At 44.0% G+C, this 22792-nt stretch overlaps 1 protein-coding gene, 1 long non-coding RNA gene and 1 other non-coding gene across 5 annotated transcripts in view; all 3 read right to left on the bottom strand.

The window, feature by feature from the left end:
- The window catches only part of LOC148375125 (all-trans-retinol 13,14-reductase-like), a 31921-nt gene extending 9137 nt beyond the window's left edge, over positions 1-22784 (bottom strand). The window contains exons 1-8 of one of the 3 annotated variants that reach the window (XM_088344897.1): positions 22731-22784; positions 16232-16429; positions 15183-15365; positions 7114-7252; positions 6902-7004; positions 5238-5433; positions 4966-5163; positions 4243-4362 (exon numbers count right to left, since the gene is read on the bottom strand). In XM_088344897.1, coding sequence (XP_088201023.1) covers positions 4243-4362; positions 4966-5163; positions 5238-5433; positions 6902-7004; positions 7114-7252; positions 15183-15365; positions 16232-16400 — 1108 coding nt within the window. In that variant the 5' untranslated portion in view covers positions 16401-16429; positions 22731-22784. Of the gene's footprint in view, positions 1-4242; positions 4363-4965; positions 5164-5237; positions 5434-6901; positions 7005-7113; positions 7253-15182; positions 15366-16231; positions 16510-22730 lie in introns of those variants that run through there. The other 2 variants (XM_088344898.1, XM_088344896.1) reach the window with 2 other exon arrangements.
- LOC148375128 (U6 spliceosomal RNA) lies at positions 9293-9398 on the bottom strand. Its single transcript, XR_015849359.1, has one exon. It is a non-coding gene; the product is annotated as a U6 spliceosomal RNA (small nuclear RNA).
- Positions 20821-22076, bottom strand: LOC148375129 (uncharacterized). The gene is made up of 2 exons (XR_015853056.1): positions 21613-22076; positions 20821-21196 (listed from the first exon to the last, which is right to left on the bottom strand). It is a non-coding gene; the product is annotated as an uncharacterized LOC148375129 (long non-coding RNA).
- Positions 22785-22792: the final 8 nt, after the last annotated feature.

A 22792-nucleotide genomic window follows, 5' to 3' on the forward strand; every position in this document is an offset into this window, starting at 1 on the left:
CCACGTCATCTGCAAAAAGCAGTGACGCAATGCTGAGGCCCCCAAACCGGACTCCATCCCCGCCAAGGCTGCGCCTAGAAATTCTGTCCATAAAAGTTATGAACAGAATCGGTGACAAAGGGCAGCCCTGGCGGAGCCCAACCCTCACCGGGAACGAATCCGACTTATTGCCGGCAATGCGGACCAGACTCTGGCACCGGGCATACAGGGACCGCACAGCCCGGATAAGACTGTGCGGTACCCCATACTCCCGAAGCACCCCCCACAGGGCCTCCCGAGGAACACGGTCGAATGCCTTCTCCAAGTCCACAAAACACATGTAGACCGGACAGGCAAATTCCCATGCACCCTCAAAGACCCTGAAGAGTGTATAGAGCTGGTCCAGTGTTCCACGGCCAGGACGAAAACCACACTGTTCCTCCTGAATCCGAGATTCGACTTCCTGGCGGACCCTCCTCTCCAGTACCCCTGAATAGACCTTACCAGGGAGGCTGAGAAGTGTGATTCCCCTGTAGTTGGAACACACTCTCCGGTCCCCCTTCTTAAAGACGGGAACCACCACCCCAGTCTGCCAGTCCAGAGGCACTGTCCCCGATGTCCACGCGATGTTGCAGAGGCGCGTCAACCATGACACGCCCACAACATCCAGAGCCTTAATGAAGTCTGGGCGGATCTCATCGACCCCCGGGGCCCTGCCACCGAGGAGTTTTTTGACAACCTCGGTGACTTCAACCCCAGTGATACGAGAGCCCAACCCAGAGTCCTCAGGCTCTGCTTCCCCAGAGGAAGACGTGCCGGTGGAATTGAGGAGGTCTTCGAAGTACTCCGCCCACCGATTCACAACGTCCCGGGTCGAGGTCAGCAGCGCCCCATCGGCACTATACACAGTGTCGATGGCACACCGCTTCCTCCCCCTAAGACGTCGGATGGTGGACCAGAATTTCCTCGAAGCCGTTCGGAAGTCGGCTTCCATGGCCTCGCCAAACTCCTCCCATGCCCGAGTTTTTGCCTCGGCAACCGCCAAAGCCGCATTCCGCTTGGCCAGCCGATACCTGCCAGCTGCTTCCAGAGTCCCACAGGCCAGGAAGGCCCGATAAGACTCCTTCTTCAGCTTGACGGCATCCCTCACCGCCGGTGACCACCAACGGGTCTGAGGGTTGCCACCGCGGCAGGCACCGACTACCTTGCGGCCACAGCTCCGATCAGCCGCCTCGACAATGGAGGCGCGGAACATGGTCCACTCGGACTCAATGTCCCCCGCCTCCCTCGGGACATGGGCGAAGTTCTGCCGGAGTTGTGAATTGAAACTTCTTCTGACAGGAGATTCTGCCAGCCGTTCCCAACAGACCCTCACAACACGCTTGGGTCTGCCGGGTCGGGCCGGCATCTTCCCCCACCATCGAAGCCAACTCACCACCAGGTGGTGATCAGTTGACAGCTCCGCCCCTCTCTTCACCCGAGTGTCCAGAACATGCGGCCGCAGGTCCGACGAAACGATGACAAAGTCGATCATCGAACTACGGCCTAGGGTGTCCTGGTGCCAAGTGCACATATGGACACCCTTATGTCTGAAAATGGTGTTCATTATGGACAGACCATGACGAGCACAGAAGTCCAATAACGAAACACCACTCGGGTTCAGGTCAGGGGGGCCGTTCTTCCCAATCACGCCCTTCCAGGTCTCACTGTCATTGCCCACGTGAGCGTTGAAGTCTCCCAGCAGTACGAGGGAGTCCCCAGGGGGCGCGCTCTCAAGCACACCCTCTAAGGACCCCAAGAAGGTTGGGTACTCCGAACTGCTATTTGGTGCATAAGCACAAACAACAGTCAGGACCCGTCCCCCCACCCGAAGGCGGAGGGAGGCTACCCTCTCGTCTACCGGGGTGAACCCCAACGTACAGGCGCCGAGCCGTGGAGCAATTAATATGCCCACACCGGCTCTGCGCCTCTCACCACGGGCAACTCCAGAGTGGAAGAGAGTCCAACCCCTCTCGAGAGGACTGGTACCAGAGCCCAAGCCGTGCGTAGAGGTGAGTCCGACTATATCTAGTCGGAATTTCTCAACCTCACGCACCAACTCGGGCTCCTTCCCTGCCAGAGAGGTAACGTTCCATGTCCCAAAAGCCAGTTTCTGTAGCCGGGGATCGTCGCGCCAAGGACCCCTCCCTTGGCTGCTACCCAGCTCTCTGCGCACCCGACCCCTTTGGCCCCTCCTACAGGTGGTGAGCCCATGGGAAGAGGGTCCCACGTCGTCCCTTCGGGCTGTGCCCGGCCGGCCCCCGTGGGTAAGGGTCCGGCCACCAGGCGCTCGCCAGCGGACCCCACCTCCAGGCCTGGCTCCAGAAGGGGGCCCCGGTAACCCGCGTCCGGGCGAGGGAAATCGAGGACCAAAGTTTTCTCTCATCATTAGGGGTCTTCTGATCTGCGTTTTGTCTGGCCACTCACCTAGGACCTGTTTGCCATGGGTGACCCTACCAGGGGCTTAAAGCCCCCGACAACATAGCTCCTAGGATCATTGGGACACACAAACTCCTCCACCACGATAAGGTAGCAGATCAAGGAGGAGTTATTAATATATGAAACCAAATAATTTCGACATTTATCATTTACCATTAAGAACTCAAAAGTAGGTGTTAAAATTGCCCCCCTGTTCACTCAGCTGAGCAAATTGACTCCAGAAGTTCCCTGATGACTTCGAAATTATCCAAAGTCGACCTAATTAACTAACATTGACAAACAAAATACAATGGAGTGACATTAAGTCATAGTTTAAATGCAGCCGCTTAATAATAGGCTCAGAGGTCTGTTAAATTGAGACAGTGGAGAACAGACGGCATTATGAGGACCAAAAAGTTGTGGAACTATTCAAAGCAGGAATGGGAAACAATTTTTTTCCCAATATTTACACATCTAGGGTAACACTGTGCGAGCAATAATTTTAATATAGAGAGACCATAAAACCACTGCAAACTTACTGAGACTTCTTAACTTTCGGCCCCGCTAAGTGGCAAATTTATTTAAAAAACATGCTGGGGTCTCCAAAATATCTGAGCTGTTCTGTGAGGAAGAATGGGCAAATATGTCGGTTTCAAAACTTGTGCAAAACTTATTGAGACATACAAAAAAGAGGTTGTGTAAAGTATCAAGAAAAAGGGGGAAACCCCTACTTTTCAATTCTTTAATTTTTAGCAACAATGTAAAATCTTGAATACATTCGGTGTCAGAACCCGAACAGACGGTGGACCCAAACGTGTAAGGTTTTCACACCAAGCTATATTTTACGGAAGTGAAGCAGTAATGCGCGGGAAAACAAATGCTAATGGGGCAGAGAAGTCAGGCGCGGGAAAACAGGAAGCCAGAGGCAGGCGAGCAGGATACCGGACAGAACAGACGGGATCGATAACAGATACAGGATACACGAGCAGGAACCGGACAGGACGGGACAGACGGGACCGATACCTGTTACAGGATGCACGAGCAAGATACCGGACAGGACGGGACAGATGGAATTGATACCAGATGTAGGATGCACGAGCAAGATACTGGACGGACGGGATCGATACCGAACACAGGATGCACGAGCAAGATACCGGGCAGGACGGGACAGAAGGGATTGATACCGGATACTGGATACATGAGCAAGATACCGGACAGGACGGGACAGACGGGATGGATACCGGATACTGGATACACGAGCAAGATACCGCAGAGTCAAAATGCTTGCCTTGCAAGTGCAGAGGTTCGTTGACGGACTGACAAGGAGTGAATGAGAGCACTGAGTTTAAATAGAAGAGCCAATCAGGCAATGAGCAGCAGCTGGCGCCAAACGAGCGGGCACAGGTGAGGTCAATGGGCAATCGTTACATTTGATTTCCTTTCACGATTTCTCACTTGTTATTAAAAGATTAAGTCCTTTTTGAGCCTTTTTTAGTTTAAAGCCTGAAATAATAATAATAATAATAATAATTTCCTTGTATTGACATTCTGTGTAACAATGTACACAGAACGAAATGTCGATTGCACCTGACCCGTTGTAGCGAGCCGATGCAGCCGCAGCCAACAGAGGGCGCCGCCGACCACTTTTTAAGTCTTAGGAATGACTCGGCCGGGGCGCGAACCACCGACCTCCCAGTCTCAAAGCGGGCGCCTTACCATCTAGGCTACTGAGCTGGTAATATGGCAATGTTTAAAAAAGTTCATGGGGGCTAATAGTTTTGCAAGGCACAGTACATGAGCGATCACCTGATTTTTCTTGTACGTGCTGTGGAAGAAACTTTTGGAAAGTGTTGAAGATTCCAGCATTGGATATGACGATTGGAGCGTGGATTTCAATCTCATTTTGTCCTTTGAGCACAGTCACCCCTATCACACATGATATAGCTCAATAAATAAACAAATTAGAAAAAAAAAATCCACCTAACATATTTTGACATAATAAATGCAGTATTTTTTGATAACATTTTAATAGCATTTTTTTGTAGAGAAAGTGTAATAAGGTCTTTCTTTCTTCAACTTTAATATAAAGATTTTATATCTGCAATAAGAACTATAGACAACCGGTAAATGCACTTGAACAAGGATATTGCACTTTAAACTGTCAAGGGGACAAGTGAAAAAACGTTCGTTGCAAGTTATGGAAATTACAGTTCAATGTAAAACCTTTAACAGTACACGAATAAATAAAGTAAAGAACTTTTCTGCAATAAAATACTTCTTTTGCAAATAATTTAATTCTTCTGTTTTCAAGTGAAGTCAAGAGCATCTAAAGTAAGAACTGGTATATTGCACTAAACCGGGGTATTGCACTTAGAACAGGGACATTGCACTTTGAAACTGTGTTTCACTACTGCGGTTTTGTGTGTTGGTGGCTTTGGGGAAGAGGTCTTCCCCCAGTCAGTTTAATTAATATTTGAAAGGTATACACCATAAAAAAGAATGATCTCAAAAGAATATTCAAGAACTCACCGCTAGCTTCCCCCTTCTGGTTTAGCAGTATTCGATGCACTGGCGCCCTTACCAGCACATCACCTCCACTCTGCTGAATGACAGGAACGATGTGAAACGCAAACTCACTTGCTCCTCCTCTTGGATAGTATGCACCGCGTTTGTAATGATGAAGAAGAAGTGCATTAATGAGAAAGCTTGACTCTTTTGGAGGCACACCTTTAAGAAGAACAAAGTTTGCAATTATGAATGAGTCAATCTACTTCCTTAACAAACTGGGGAATATCTGCTACCATAGAAAAGGTACGCCGATAAAGCCTGGAGGTCTTTGTTTTCTGTGAGACTGGACATTATTTCAGAGTGATTTGTGGTTGCCAGGCGAAACACGGTAGATATGTGATTTAATAGACCAGTCCACACAAGGAAGTTGACGAGCCAATATGGAATCATCTTCAAGGATGCAATAAGTGGTGTCCGCCGTGAGGCTAACTGCAAAAAGGAATAAATATTCATAGATTATAATTATTTAATATTCATTCTCATAGTTAATATTTTTGTAGGACATGTAAAACGTATCATTCCCAAAAACATTGTTCCACCCTCAGAAGTGTTTGACAATGATCAGTTAGTTACTATTGGGGGAGTGCAAAGGAGATTTCATGTGAGGCGATTTACTCATTCCGACTCATTCTTGTTAGTTGTTTTGACTGTTACATCAATATTGTTGTTGTTCTTTGATATCCACACCATTTAGGGCTGATTTGTTTTTTGTAACCTTTAGTTTTTAATTTTAAAAAACAGGGCTGAGAGTAGAGCTTTAGGAAGGGATGGGATTTTTATTATCTGAAAGCACTTCTCCCGGCTCTTCTTTCAAGTTTAAAACCCATTGTTGTCTTCTCGCCTTATTTTGATGTAAACTCAACAGACAAAATCAAAGTTTTTGTGAACCTGCTGTAATCCTAAGCATTCTTGATGTGGTTACTCAATCCACCGCAAGGAGTACCGAAAGTCAAGTTACGTTTATTTATATATCCCTTAATCACAGAGCGTCTCAAAGCGCTGCACAGGCCTCGATTACAGTATGCTAGATACATCCTAGTCAAGATGGCGGCGCGTCGGGTAGACGCTGCGGCTCGGGCTCCAGTTCGTCTTTTGTTTTTCAGTGTCCCCTGATCCCTCTTATTTTCCCTTCGACTCCCTTCGCATTTACAATAATATCCACTACATCCCGAGGGATATACAGAGACCACCGGATCTCCCTGGAAGATTTGCCGCCTGCCGACAATGACAACGACGGAGAAAAGGCTGAGCTAAGCTAAGAAGGCGACCACACAGACCAGCGCTCCCAAGCATGTTCAACCAACGCCAGATCCATCCGTCCACAATGAGTGAATTGAGCTGCGGATCGCCACCAACAACGTCCGGAATTGGAGGACTTTTTTTTGCCATCACGGAGTCTTGGCTTTCCCGACGCCGCATTACATCACCGGTTCGAACGAGACGAAGACTCCGGTAAAAACAGGGGTTGGAGACTACGCGCTACAATAATAGCGGAACCATTGACACACAATGCTCACTCGATATGGAGTTTCTAGCTATGTACCGGGAGAGTTAACTGTGGTCTTTGTGTTTGCTGTATACTTTCCACCGCTAACAGTTTCACCAGATGCTAACGTTAGCATAGCGCTATATCTCCTGCCCGCTGCTAAACATCAGCTTGCACTACCCCAACGGAGCTTTATCGTCGACGGCGACTTTACTCCCAAATCCTTTCAATTGTGGACTCCCAAATCTACTAAATTGTGGACTGAGCAATTCGGAAAAACGCTGGACTGTGTAATGTAAGATCAAACATTCGGTTGTGTCCGGCAACTCTGTTTGACCCTCACAACCCCCCCCCCCCTTTTGTGAAACTATAATTTATCCCCTTATTACGGATTACATCATCTTACTTTACCTTCATTAATCTAAAAAACTCATCAATAGCATTTTCCTCGCCTGGGAACTGCTTCTTCAGGTTGGCTGCCATTTCAAGCTTCCCTGCATGTATATGATACTCCCTGGGGAAATAAAAATGAAATGATGTGTAATTTGATGGTAAATTATTAAATACTTCCAACTCAAATATGAAAAAGAATGAATGAAATACTTGAAAAAAAAAGTAAATACCTGTGTCTACCAGGTTGGCCCAAGATCAAGGTATCAAAGTGCTGCTGTAGACGAGTAAACTGTAATTGCCCCTCTGTGATCTGATCCAGGGCAACCTTCAGCAAACTGTTCTCATGAAGCTGGCCAAGATAATGTATGCCTTGTAAAAAAATAATTAAGTAATTAGGGTCGACTTTCTGTTCATTGAAATTGGCTGCAGATCGTGTCGCTCGGTCCTCAAGTCTACGAGATAAATGAAGATAGGTACTATATCTGGACTTTTGGTACAAAGGTTTCATCTCGAACAACTCAAAAGGTTTGTGGTATGTATTTCTAATGACATAAGATAAGAGATAAGTGTTCACATTTTTCTTTAGATCACACCACTGCCTGACATTTGTGGAGAAGGCCAACATGGCTGCAAGGACACTGTTTTGCTTGTCCACCTAGCTTCCGACTGATCACATGTGAGTTGTGCCCCCCTGTGCATTTGATACCCGTCCCTGAGACTCATGTCTGGCAATGGTCCTGGTATGGCTTGTTGTTAACCATGTTCTGTTCTCCTTGAGCAGTTCACCCTTTTCAAGGGGACCAGTTAAAGAGCATCCCAAATTCAGCCCATGTTGTAGTCCCACTTCACCGCACTTTAGTTATAGGTAACTCCATTACCTGTTAGTTAGTGTGTGTAAAAAGGGAACGTGTGAAGCACATTGTAAAGCGCTTTGGGAGGGCTTCAGTGACTTGAAAAGCGCTATATAAATGCAGACCATTTACATTTAAAACACGAGGGAAAGGAAAAACTCAAAAGACCCAACTCAAAACCTCACCATGAGAAATATGAAGAAACCTTCAGAAAGGATCGCACATGAGGTAATCCTTCTTCCAGGATGACTAGGCTGCAGTGAATGTTGCATTGACAAGCAGTTAAAAAACTAATCGAATGTAAAATAATTTAAGTATAAATTGTCTGCATTTATTTAGCATTTTTCAACTGAGGACCTCCCAAAGCGCTTTACAATGTGCTTCACACTTACCCATTTACTCGCAAACCGATGTCAGCGTGAGCCATACCATGCATTTAACCCGAAAGAGACAAGAATCAAACATGTAACATCTTGGTCCCAGGATGAGCGCTCTATCTCCTGAGCTACTGCTGCCCAAAAAGATCCAGGATATTGCCATCTTGGAATCCATCAACAAAGCACAAAAACCGTTGGTTGAGTTCCAAGATGTTCTTTCAGGGCAACAATATCTTATCTCTAAATTCGTCACCTCCATAGGAGACCACATTCATAACAAACCTGCTTCCTCGATCCAATATAATAGAAAATAGAAAATAAAAAAATAAATAAAAAGGATGACCAAGTCTGTGAGGGATATAGCATTGACAAACACTACACAGACATTGTCCGGATGAAATATAGGTCATCCATGAGATAGATAAAATAAGTATAAGATGTCCGATATGGGGCAGCACGGCGGTTAGCACGTGTGCGGCACAGTTCTGAGGTCATGGGTTCAAATCCAGCTACCAACCTTCCTGTGTGGAGTCTGCATGTTCTCCCCAAGCTTGCGTGGGTTTCCTCTGGGCACTCTGGTTTCCTCCCACATTCCATAAACATGCATGTTAGATTAATTGGCAAATCCAAAATGTCCCTAGAAGTGAATGAGCGAGCAAATTGTCCGTCTCAGTGTGCCCTGCGACTGGCTGGCAACCAGTTCAGGGTGTCCCCTGTCCACTGCTCGGAGACAGCTGGGATGGGCTCCAGCACCCCCGTGACCCTACTGAGGATAAGCGGTGCAGATAATGGATGGATGTCTGATAGTTATTTGACGTCATTGTTGTCATAGAGGATATGGCACTATGTCCTAACAAATAAAAATCACTTTCCTGCCGGAGTAAATCGGCAAACTCCTTAGCATATAGTTCTCTGCAACTCGAACGTGTGTCGGAAATGATCAAATGTCAGACTGACCGCCCACTATTTTAATCAAGTGACATATTTTATACTGGGTGAAAAATATTCAGTATAAAATATGTTATCCTGGAAGGGGAATCACCTCATGTGCCGTCGCTTCTCAAGGTTCCTTCATTTTCCTCACGTTGAGGTTTTTATGTGTTCAAGAATGAAAATTGGTAAAGGCATTCATATGTTGACAATTGTAACGTTCATTTAAAAACATGTAACTTTCAGGTTAAGAAAATGAGGAACGCTTCACGAATTTGCGTGTCATCCTTGCGCAGGGGCCATGCTAATCTTCTCTGTATCGTTCCAATTTTAGTATATGCGAAGCCGAAGCAACGCATCTGAGCAGAGATTGAATGCGGTATATATAGACTACAGTCTAAGCTACGATTCAAAGTCACGGTTGTATACTGAGACATCCCGTTTTCGCTCTAATTTGCTATGGAATCCTATTATGGAAGCTCACTAACAAATGAATGTTCACTGTTGAGACATTTAAAGAGTAAAAACCCACGGAATAATTTGTAAACATTCTAAAACGCCAGCCAAGATTCCAGAGCAATTTCATTGGTTGAGCAGTAGGGGTGGGCGGATCTTTGTACACATATTCCCCCTCCCTCTGCTACTCTGCGTGAGTAAGTCAGGCGCACTTGTATCCCATCCTCTTCCTTAACCACTTGCACAAATCACACATGATGTGTTTGGGAATATTTGTTGCTGCAAATCTTATTGCACTCATTATCATTGAAATATTATTAGAAATTGGGAAAAGTATTTTAGCCTTTATATTCTGATCCACTGAACTTATTTCTTTTATAATGTTTATAGTCATGTCAAGTCATTTTTATTTGTATAGCACTTAGTCACAAGGAGTCTCAAAAGGCTGTACAGACTACCTCTCAGATAGGTTAGATCACATGCGTCAAACAGGCGGCCCGCGGGCCAGATCAGGCCCGCTAAGGGATTGAATTCGGCCCGCGAGACAACACTCAGAGAAGCGCAAGAGAAAAACAAGCTGCAGGTTGAAATATGTCAACTTGATGTTGCCAAATTCCAGGTGCCCCTCACAAGGACACTGTACTTGTATTTATTTATCTCTCTCTCTCTTTTCCACCCCTTTTCTCCCACTGTCTCTGTCTTTTTCACTCTCTGTGTCTCTTTTTCTCTTCCTTTGTTGCTCTTTGTCTCTTTCTCTCTCTGTGTTTTTTAACCTCTTTTACTTTAACTTCCTTTTTTCCTTTTCTCTCTTTTCTCTTTCTCTCTTCATACCCTTTGCGCTTTTTCTCTTTTCTCTCCTTCTGTCTTTCTATTTCTCTTTGGATTTCTTTCTTCCGTTCCCTTTCTTTCCCCCCTCTCTCACAACATTTTATCTTTTGTTCCTCACACTCTCTCCCTCTCTCTCTTTTTCTTTCTTTGTCCCACCCTCTCCCCCCTTTCCCTCCCTCTTTCTCTTATTTCTTTCTCTTTAATCTACTAGTCCGGCCCCCGAAAGAATTTTTGTTCTATTGTGTGGCCCCCGAGTTAAAATGAGTTTGACACCCCTGGGTTAGATTGTGTTAAATATGGTGAAATAACACCTGAGCCCTTTAGTGTTACCTGTGGCGTTCCGCAGGGTTTATACTTTGCCTCCTCCTTTTCAGAATTTACATACTTCCATTGGGTGATATTATTCGCAAGTATAATATTAGTTTCCATTGCTACGCAGATAACTCAACTGTATTGTACGAAGGAGGAATCTGCACACGCGCTAACCACCGTGTTGCCCTGGGTGAAAATTTTTCTGTATAAAATACAGTCTATCATCTCCTTACTGTAAAATCTATAGTGAGGAGATGATTATCACAAGAAGTCTCAAAAGGCTTCACAGACAATACTCAGACATCAACATCACATATAGGTAATAACAGAATGTCTGGTTGACAGTTTAGGGCAATTCAGAAGCTATCAAATGGAAATACAGGATGGTTGTCTTCATGCTGGGCATTTCTGCCTGACGCGCCTCCTCCGGCGCCTTTGGAATGCTCGTATGCCCTGAACACTCTGGCCTGACTTGGTCATCAGCTGGGGACCACCGGTCATTGATGTTTCGCTCATTTAACCCCAGGACATCCTGGCTGGGAAATCTCCCTGCCAACCCTACTGATGCCCTAGGTGTTGCTTGAAGGACCCCAGTTCCTGTCATTCCTCCGCAGCCACAGCCAGAAGCTGTCCTTTTTCCGCCTCTTCTGACAGCTCTCTAGTTGTTCTCCGGTTGCCAGCTCCTGTGCATCCAAGGTCTCTGAATGTAAGTGTGTGTTAAGCCTATATTTAAATAGTTCCGCTGAGGTTGCAGCTTAAATCTCATAACATAACCTGTAACTCCAGCCACAGTAATTCGTCTTCCTTGGGCCGGATCAACAATCACTGAGGCTAATTTAAAGGAGCTGACATGTAAACGTAAACTCTAGGATGGTGCTAATAACTCATGCCCAAGTGATACTAAGATGAGGCAATCGGCGAATACAATAAAGAAATAGCTAGGACTTTTCATTTTTCAAAAAAGATGAATTGAAAATAATTGTCTCTGGCTCTTCGCGATTATGAAAGGTTGAGCGGATTATTCTTGTTTAACCGGTGGCTGTCTAGTTTTTTGTAGCCAGCAGGGAATCAGGTTTGTAGATAATTGGCCCTCTTTCTTTAGCCAGCCTGACCTGCTGAAAAGGAAGGTGCGATCACTCTTATTGATTATTATCTTATTGATCTTATCATTCAACGATTACCGGCCCGTTGCACTGACTCCTATCATAATGAAGTGCTTTGAGAGAATGGTTATAGAGCACATCACCTCCAGTCTCCCCTCCTCATTCGACCCCTTTCAGTTTGCCTACCGGACAAACCGCTCCACCAGGGATGCCATCTCCTCTGCGCTTCACCTGAGCCTGACACACCTAGAGGAGAAGAACACCCATGTGCGGATGCTGTTCCTGGACTTCAGTTCAGCATTCAACACCATCATCCCCCAACATCTGGTAGACAAAATGAGACTCCTGGGTTTCAACACCCCCCTGCGGAACTGGCTGCTGGACTTCCTCGGTGACAGACCCCAATCAGTGCGGATAGGTCAGAACATCTCAGATGTCATCTACCTCAGCACGGGCTCCCCCCAAGGCTGTGTCCTGAGCCCCTTGCTGTTCACCTTGATGACACACGACTGCGTCCCTAGGTCCGCCACAAACCACATCGTGAAGTATGCTGACGACACAACAGTGGTGGGCCTCATCAGGGACGACAACGACCTGGCCTACAGAAAGGAGGTGGAGCAGTTGGTGGCCTGGTGCAGGGACAACAGCCTGGTCCTGAATGTTGACAAAACTAAAGAGATCATTGTCGACTTTAGGAAAAACCAGCCCAACCATGCCCCACTTTGCATCAACAACAAGGCTGTGGAGGTTGTCAGCAGTATCAAGTTCCTAGGGGTGCACATTACAAACAAACTCACCTGGTCCGTGAACACTGCATCACTGGTTAAGAGGGCACAGCAGCGCCTGTACTTCCTGCAGAGGATGAGGAGAGCCCACCTGCCCCCACCCTCCCTCATCACATTCTACAGGGGCACCATAGAGAGTATCCTGACCAGCTGTATCTCTGTGTGGTGTGGAGGCTGCAGCGCTACCGACTGGGGTAGTGTGAGGAGGGTAACGAGGACAGCAGAGAAAATAATCGGGACTACACTTCCCTCCATTCAGGACATTGGCCAGAAGCGCTGCCTATCCCATGCTAAGAACATTATCGGGGACCCCTCTCACCCCCATCATGGACTGTTCACTCTGCTAGCCTCTGGGAAGAGGTACTGCAGTGTGCGGTGCAGGACCACCAGGTTCCGCAGTAGTCTAGTCCCCCTGGCCATTAGACTGTTAAATGGTCAATCTAACATATAGTTAACCTAAATCTTAACGGCTGCTAATCTGACTTTTTGCACTACTGGCAGTTCTTTATAGCTTGCCACTCCTTGCACATTTGCTCTCTGCACTATTGTACTTACAGCGTTATTGTTACAGTGTTAATGTTACTGTTTACCTGACTTGTTAACCTGAATGCCCATTTTGCACATCTGGTTAGCTACTCCTCTTGCACTATCGGCACTATGGTAAAATACTATACGTAGCCATAATACAATACAACTTTTACTTATATCTGTACATTCGAGGAAACTGTGCGGGTCAGATGTATCGACATTTCGTTCTGTATACACGTGTACTAGAATGACAATAAAGTAGATCTGAATCTGATTAAGCCTTCCATGACAGTGTACACAAGCGCAGGCCAGAGACATGTAGTCTCTTGTTAATCGCTTGCCGCGCACTGCTGAACGGTTGTAATCGCTCACTGTGATTGCCTTACTGATCCAAAATGGCCGACGACAGTACAATGGATTTCGTTCTACAGCTTGCTTTGAGCGAGTCGGCTGATATGAGCGACAGTTCGCATATTGACACAGTTAAGGTTATCCTAAACGCAGTGGAAGGGAGTGCATCTAACAGTCAAGAAGAGGCTTTGGGGACTGGCCGCATCACAAACTATGTGGAGGACATTGTCCCGACCTACAGTGACCCACTCTTTCGTGCTCACTTCAGCGCCATGTTGGAAATCAAAGTAAGCGGTCTTTCTCCCGTGATTACTCGGGCACGCGAGCGCTCAATAATCACTGGCCGTTCAGAAGCTAGCGATAGCTCGCGATAGCAATCACTCACTCTCCTGAACACGCCTCTGGTCACGGTGGGCTAATGAGTTTGTATTCATATGGGTGGAGCTGCAATGCTAGAATTAACCAGGGTCATGCTAGATTTGTGCAATCCACAGTTTTTGTAGTTGAGAGCGTTCCACTACCTACCATACACACCACGATTGATTACCTTCACAATCTTAACTTAATAGTCTTCGTTGAGACCTGGTCGAAACCAAACGAGTTGTTAAATGAGGCTTCTTCTAAATTTGTAAGAGTGCTCATTGTGTGCCCTGAAAAAAGGGTGGTGGTATTACTCTCTTTTCGGAACATAAGCTATAATTTACTCCCTGTACCCCGAGTGCAGGGGTTTCCTGAAGTACATATGGCAGAGGACTAAAATCCTGTTAATTCTTCCGGCAGGTTCTATTTCCGACAAGAGCGGAGTTCAGTTAAATGCTTGCATAATTTACATAACAACAGCGATGTTAGCCGTTTGTTATATACAGAGCACAGTCAACACTACAGTTTACAATCAAGGTGTCACACCAACAGACCCGGTTTTGGCTTTACGTTGATAAGAAATCCTTTTTATGGATGCTCTTTTGACAATATATGTTTACTGTTGAGACACTCTTGATGAAAACCCACAGAAAAACTGTTAACAGCCAGAAACACCAGCCAAGCACACAGAGCAATTTGATTGGGTGAGCGGTAGGTTGAGCTATGCAATAAGCGCAATTCTCTCTGCCACCGCTGTCTGCACCGAAGGGAAATACGTCAGTGTGTTTGTTTGCAGTATTTTGGACATTTTTAAAAAGGACCAAGCTTCCACTTTCTTTTGAAACCGTTATTAAAATATATGGTATGGCTCTCTTGAAAAAAAAAAAAGGGCCATATACCGTAATTTGCCATTATGTTTTTTGTAGTCAAAAGGGTTTTTCCTGAAACTTTGTATCCCTGGCAACACAAAATTCAATAAGCAATATGGGTTTTGAAAGCCTAAACATTCATGAATACTCATGAAATTTGGCACATTTATTTTACATAAAGTCATTAGCAATATCTAAATTTGTTGTTTTTGCAGTGTTATAAAACTTTTTAGCGCCTCCTACACAAAAAAAATTACAAGCAACCAGATAAAAGCACAATAATTCCAAAAAATTCTCCTGGATTCATTTTGCATAGAAAGCAAGACACAGTTATTGTATCATATCCGCCGATGGTAGAATGTTTTGCTCATTTTAAGTATTTTTTTCTTTGGTGTTGGTAGAACATATTATTGCAGTGTGATGATTGTGCAGTGTTGGAGGACAAAACAAGAAACCCCCAGGAATCTGGTCCATGAGAACCAAGATAGAGAAAGCTTAAACTAAACCCAATGAATCTACAGTAAAGGACTTAGAAAGAAATCAACTTACCAACATCAAACTCGAATCCCTTATTTTGGAAGGTATGAGTGCAGCCACCCGCCAGACTGTGTTGCTCCAGGACAAGTACTCTCTTTCCAGCCTTTGATAATAGAGCCGCAACCGTCAAACCACCCATGCCGCTCCCTATTACCACTGCATCCAGAGCATTGGGAACCCGTTCCATTCGAAATCCTGTAGGGTTCACAGGTTACGGTTCGATAAATGTTATAAACTGGAAGAATTCTCAAGACCAGACATCCATCCATTATCTGTACCGCTTATCCTCAGTAGGGTCGCAGGGGTGCTGGAGCCCATCCCAGCCCAGCTATCTTCGGGCAGTGGGCAGGGGACACCCTGAACTGGTTGACCACCAATCGCAGGGCACAGAGAAGGACAATACACTCGCTCATTCACACCTAAGGACAATTTGGACCGGCCAATTCACCTGATATGCATGTTTTTGGAATGTGGGAGAAAACCGGAGTGCCCGGAGGAAACTCACGCGAGCACGGGGAGAACATGCAAACTCCACACAGGAAGGTTCGATATCATGACCTCAGAACTGTGCCGCACACGCGCTAACCACTGTGCTGCCATGCTGCCTATTCTCAAGACCATTTGGATTAAATATATATTTATAGATGTTTTTAAACGTTAATTCTCATAGTGAAAAAAATTATCTACATTGGATTAAGGCTAATTTATTTAAAAAGCCACAGATTAATGTATATATATATATATATATATATATATATATATAGAGAGATAGATAGATAGATATATTAGGGTTAGGGTAGGTTTCGTGTTAGGGTTATGGGCTAGGGCTAGGGTTAGGGTTAGAGTTAGGTTTATTTTTATGGTTAGGGTTAGTGTTAGGGTTATGGTAAGGTTACGTTTTAGGCTTGGGACTAGGGTTAGGGTTAGAGTAGGGTTAAGGTTCGGATTAGGGTTAGGGTAGGGTTAGGGTTGTTTGTTATCAATTGCCTTTGAGATGTACAACAAAAAAGAAAAACTGAAAATAGTGTTACATTTGCAAATGTAAAAAAAATGTCTTTTACCTCTCTTGAGCCTGTCTGCTCTCTTTTTATCATCATTCTCGAAGGGTCCTGGGCTTCTAAGGCACTTCTCATCAAAAACATTGTAGCGTCGCCCGGCGACTCGAATTATGATGACGAGTAAGAGTAAGAGAATGAAGCATATTATTGGAAACAGCCACCACGACATCATATCGGAGAACTTTGCATGCTAAAGCTCACCTACATGAAAAATAAAGAAATGAAGGTTGCAGAGAAAAACGGACTAGTGATAAGGTGGAGTTACTATATCTCTTATGAAGGGAAACATGTAAAATAGTCTGGATTGCTTTGAATAAGGCATTCATTCAAAAAAAATTGAAAATTTAAAAAAACAGAGATCCTATTGTAAGTCCTGACATTTTTTAAATTAGAGTATAACGAAAAATGAAGAAAGATCACATTGTATACACCATGAACATGAGACTTGAAGAAAACAGAGACATGTTGTGAAAATATCATACTAGGGTTAAGTCATACAAACCAATTGAACCAGGACTAATTTGGTGGTCAATATCGAGGTACCTTAGGGCTTTTTCCTTTGCAACGTCTAAAGTGCTTCATTACTGTTGCTGCTGCTGGACCCCAGTGCTGCCTGTGGACCATGATATCTTACTAGATCGGCTAGACAATTTATCAGTCTCTCAGGAACTGTCCTTTCATGGTTCAGATCCAGGATGCATTTTGTTAAATACAGTGAGTCAAGTTCTTAACCCTTTGGTGTTACCTGTGTCGTTCCACAGGGCTCAGTACTTGGTCCCCTTATTGTCAGCATTTATAGGATTCCATTAGGTTATATTATTCACAAGTATCATTTCAGTTTCCATTGCTATGCAGATGACACTCGACTGTGTCTTCCAATGGTGAAACCTCCCCATTAAATTGTGGAAATTTGGAAAGATGGATGCCATTCAAGTTATTTCGCCTCAACCCTGAAAAGACTAAATTTTTAACTATTGGTCCATCTCAATGCTGTGACTTGTTCTCAAAAACGGCTCTAAACATTGACAAATGTAATATCACCCAGAGTGACTCAGTCAAATATTAAGGTGTCATATTTGACCCCTATCTGTCCTTTCAAACACATGTTAAGAATATTACTAGAACAGCTTTTTTCCATTGTCGCAACATTGCTAAAATACGCCCTATGCTGTCTCAGTTGGATGCGGAGATTATAATTCAAATACGAAATTGAGTGACATCCACTCTTTTATCTCAATGAGGCTCGCCTCCAAATTTCCACAGTTTAGTGTGGCAGATTCCTCCAACGGAAGATATAGTTGAGTGTCGTCTGCGTAGCAGTGGAAACTGATATTGTACTTGTGAATAATATCACCTAATGGAACCATGTAAATGCAGAAAAGAAGGGGGCCAAGCACTGAACCCTGCGGAACACCACAGGCAACACTAAAGGGCTCAGATGTCATTTCGCCATATTTAACACAGTGCGTCCTATCTGAGAGGTAGGATCTGAACCATGAGAGGACGGTTCCTGAGAGACCAATCCATTTTTCCAACCGTTCTTGTAGGAAATCGTAGTGCACTGTGTCAAAAGCAGCACTAAGATACAGCAGCAGCAAAAGTGATGAAGCGCCAGAATCCATTGCCAGCAGGAGATCATTTGTTACCTTGATCAGAGCTGTCTCAGTAGAGTGTTTAGCCCTGAATCCTGATTGCATAGATTCAAAAAGGTTATTCTCGGATATGAAATCATTCAGCTGCTGTGCCACTACTTATTCAAGTACTTTAGAAAGGAAAGGTAGGTTTGACACAGGTCTATAATTACATAAGATTTCTGGATCAAGGTTGGGTCGTTTCAGTGTGGGTTTAATAACGGCGGACTTAAAAGATGCTGGAACTACACCTGAGGAGAGTGATATGCTTATAATATTTAGAACTAAAGGTCCAAGGACGCCAAAAAGACCTTTAATAAGTGAACCTGGGAGCGGGTCGAACTGGCAAGTTGTCGGTTTGGCCGCATTCACCACCTGTTTGAGATCAAGTGACAGATCACTAAAACTGGACAAATTCCCTTCAGCTTTTTTAGTACTACATTTAGCTAGCACCTCGAATGTAACTAGATAATGATCCGAGATAACTGTAGTACACGGTAACACCGTCATGTTTGAGGTTGAAACTCCTCGAGTCAGAACCAAGTCGAGCGTGTTTCCATCTTTATGAGTTGGCAAATCAACGAGTTGGTTAAAACCAAATGTATCAAGAGAGACTGAGACGCAACAGTGAGTAAACTGAGTGGGGAGTTCATATGTATGTTAAAGTCCCCCATAATTAAAATTTTGTCTGCATAGGTTACTAGTTCAGACAAAAGTTCAGCGAATTCGTCCAAGAAAGCTGTGTATGGCCCTGGTGCGCAAACTAGTGAGGAAAGGTCAAGTGAAGCTGACGCCTGCTGATTGGTCCGATGCATGCCAGAACGCATTTGAAACACTGAAGCATGACCTCGTGACAGGTGTCACTCTGGCCCACCCAGATTTTGATGCGCCGTTTATTCTGGCTGTCGACGCATCCTTCGATGGGATTGGAACAGTCCTGTCTTAACTTTAAGTTAAATGAACATTTTTTTTCTAACCAGCCAGACACCCCGGGTGCCCAGGTTGAATCTTTGAGTTTGATGAACACTCCAAATGTCCAAGGGATATATAATGTACTTAAGAATCTCCACCTGTCATTGAATTAAAAATGACCTTATATTATTGCAGTACCTCAGACCGAGGACAATCGACTTTGGCCTGGACGGATCTATTGACACTAACAAAGATGTTATATAATGAAATTGTGAATATGTTTGATTTTCGAGAAGGTTTGTTCAAACCTCACTTTGTGTTTGCTGTTAAAAACGTAATATTGGAATATAATATTGTGAATGTGCTTAATTGCTGTTGAGATTGTCATGATTGTTTTCTGTTTTTAGTGTCAATAAATTTGTTCAAACCAAACCTCCGGGAACGGTGCATTCGCAATGATCGCAGCAAGGCTTTAGGGCTAGGACCTTAGCTTGGCCTCTTGGCTGAGAGTAAGGCTGAGTCCCATTCTTCGCACTTTCACTCGCTATGTGCCCTAGTCACTCGGTTTGCGCGTTCACGTGAAAATGGGGTGTGTCCCGATACTCTCAAGACCGAGGCAGAAGTGCCCTCAAACCATGTCGTAACCACTTCAAGACCGAGGGGGCTCTCGACCTCACTTGGCAGCGAAGTGACTACCCAGAAGGCTTTACGAATTCTCAATATCAACAAACATGCCCGAAAGGGAACCGCACAAATGTAAGTAGTTTTCCACAACCACGCATGTATTTGCAACAAAATGTATTGAGGTATCTTAGTTAGACGTAAATGCAATAGAAAATCGTATTTTCGCGTTAAAACACGAACATTGCAAAATCGCTACTTTACGAAGTGCACTAATCTACCAAGGGAGCTGGCAAAAAAAATCTTCACGCTACAAACTGTAAAGTAGGATAACTGTGCAGAAAATCACGGTTCAGCCCATCCCTGTTTTTATCTTAAACGAGTCGTGCTTATACATCTACATGGAGCATAGTCAGAATACCGTTCTGGACATAAGCCCTTGTTTACTGCACACAATTTCGGGTGTCGTGTTTTATTTACAATATGATTCTTTCATGTGAGATCAGAATGCATTAGTTTTCATCATGCATTATGAGTAATGTCTCCGAATTTCACGTGGAAGTACAGTTGAAACAAATTACTATCACACAGTCCACTGCCTTCTCTGTAAACACATATTAAGTAAACTAATTACCTTCTCAAAATGTTGTCCAAATGTGGAGACAATTCTAAAGCATATGTGATGCTGGCCAATAGAAGGCTCTTACAGCCATAAGAATAACATGTCATTTTTTTGTATCTATTCACTATCAAATAATTATCCAGAACACATCCTATAATTTCCTGTCTCATATCAACTTGTTGAGCATCCTATACACAGTTGTTTTGTACAATACATCAGCATTAAGTAATTCTTGTTTTTTCCACCCAACCTAAAGGCCACTGTAGAACGTCCCGTGGAAGAGCTGGTCACCATCACAGCTACCACGCCATCCACACCACCGGGCACGTCGTTGGCACCTTCTAATCCGGCGCCAAACCCCAAATCACCCAGAAAAAAAAGGAAGCACGATACACTCCTTGACTTTTTGAAAGCGGAGTATGCCGGAGCGAGGAAAAGGCTCGAAGAAACTGTGGCCAAAACTGAGCGGTTCCCGTCCTTTTTGGGAAGCTCGTGGACAAATTTCCAGAACAGTGACATCTCTGCAATGTTTCCCTTTGTTTTATAAAAGGATTTTTTTTTTTTTTTATTAAGAACTCAATGAAGTTCCAGTTTGTGTTTCCAGCTTTATGGAAGTATTGGTATATTTTTGTTAAAATTTGTGACACATTATCTATTTACTATTATGTATTTTGGCCCAATGTGAGTTTGTTTTTCTGAAAGTAAACTATTATTTAAGCTGGAGTGATTTGTAGTTGTTTTCTGTCCAACAGTCACATAGTTCACACACAGTATCTCACATCATTATGAAATAAACCACCAAGGTGTTACTCAAAATGAAGATGTTTATTGAATAGTAATGCAGAAAAGCACATAATGCAAATGTGGGTCTGACTTCCAGAGCCTAAAATATGGCTTTTGGGCAATTTATTCCATATTAACTGTGGACAATTCTTTGTACGGTGGACCTGGGAACCCTGAAGACCCGTGACACCACACGGTAGGACAGAGCGTGGACCAGCCAGTACACGTAGATCAGGACCTCCAGCCATGGCCCTGTTCACTCTTTAGCAGCTCCTGCAGGGCCCACATAACCTTCTTGCTCAACCTTAAGTCCTGAATGAGTTCTGACTCCACATCCAACCATAAGCACAGGATGGGAACATTCCTGTCCAACCTGTCCACGCTTATGGGACAGCCACTCTGGAACACAATAGATAACAAACAATTTAGACATAAATGTGGGCATAGAAAAGAAAAAGACCGCTTTAACTGTGATGTAAGCATCATGAAAAAATGTTGAAATGACCTTTTTATATTCAATGACAAGTCTTTTGAATTAAATTCCTTATGAACTAAGGTTTTTGGGTCGTACAGGGAAATTTGGTGACGATATTATGTCAGCTAAAGGGTCAGGTGGACTGTTCTTGTGTTTGTTTACGTTTCGTCATGTCACAGATTCAAGACCCCTACTATATGTCATAAAATGGCATTAAAATACTAATAAGTAGATTGCCATTTATGTCTACACAAACATAGGGTATTATGTGAACGTGCATTGTATGTTAACTCTTACTGTATTTGACCGAACGGGTCATTTTTTTAATGAGTGTACGTACCTTGTAAAGATGAATCAGCACTTTATAGCGCCGAAGCTGTCTTCAGTATAGCACATTTCTCCTCCGTTGATTGGAGACACGGAAAAGATGATGAGCTTTCAGGCAATCGGTAATAACACAGCAGTAGCGGGCATTTTTAACGTTGCACGAACTCTCCAACTGACACACTACAGGTTGAGACTCGAGTTGTTTACATGTGACGTAGACCAATACGTCACTGAGGTCTACAGCCAATTAATATTACCGCCATCTCCTGGACAGGGGTGGAACCTTGCAAGTCTTGTCCAAACAATCTCCACTTTGCACTCAACTCGCGGAGGACACTCCTCTATCGAGGGACCTCACTGGAGGGTTCTCAGGGCCGAGTGAGAGAAATGGGATTGGGCCTAAGTGTCCCGGCTCCTAGGCTTTGTAGCGCATTATGAACTGACCGATAACGGATAATGGATAATGAATAACGAAGATAGAACGATAACCCTTAACCCCCCCCCCCGCCCCCCCTAAAATGTGTTAACTTTGCATTTGTATTTGACTATTGCATGACAAAAAAGAATGTACAGGTTAATGAGACAAAATTGGCGTACGACTGTATTTGCGCATGCGCAAGCAAACCATGTTGTACTGTGGTCACAGATATGTGCAGAAGACTAGAAACGTCAGTGCACTTTAGCAGGCAGATAACAAGCGTGCCTACGTGGCGGCCACATTGGTCGGGTCATCGTCCCTGTTAAAGCAATGTGGGTCCATTGAAAATAAATTAACTTTTAATTTCACATGCGATTTTCATTCGGGTATCTTTTTTGTCAGTGTCAAATCGTGATGTTATCGCAGAAAATATTAAAAAATACAAAAAGGGGAATATACTTTTTTTTATCAAAAAACGAACAATCTCTTAAAACAACAATCAATGAACAATTACAAATTTTACTAAAAAAATGCACTGGAAATTTAACACTACATTTATACTATTTAGAAATGTAAATCAGTGTTAAGAGGATATTTTAAGAAAAAAAAGAGGGGTCGGGTGAGGCATGATTTTAATTGTTTTTTTTTCTCCTCAGTTACTGGCCTGTTGCTAAAAATAAAATATTGTTACTTATTTCGACAGAGTGGCTCACCTTATACATCTGGATTTATAAATCCTTTAAGTCTGCTTTCCCTGATTTCTGAACGCAACATG

Source organism: Urocampus carinirostris, chromosome 1, assembly GCF_059441175.1.
Source record: "Urocampus carinirostris isolate Australia breed hairy pipefish chromosome 1, RoL_Ucar_1.0, whole genome shotgun sequence".
In the NCBI taxonomy this organism is placed as follows: domain Eukaryota; kingdom Metazoa; phylum Chordata; class Actinopteri; order Syngnathiformes; family Syngnathidae; genus Urocampus; species Urocampus carinirostris.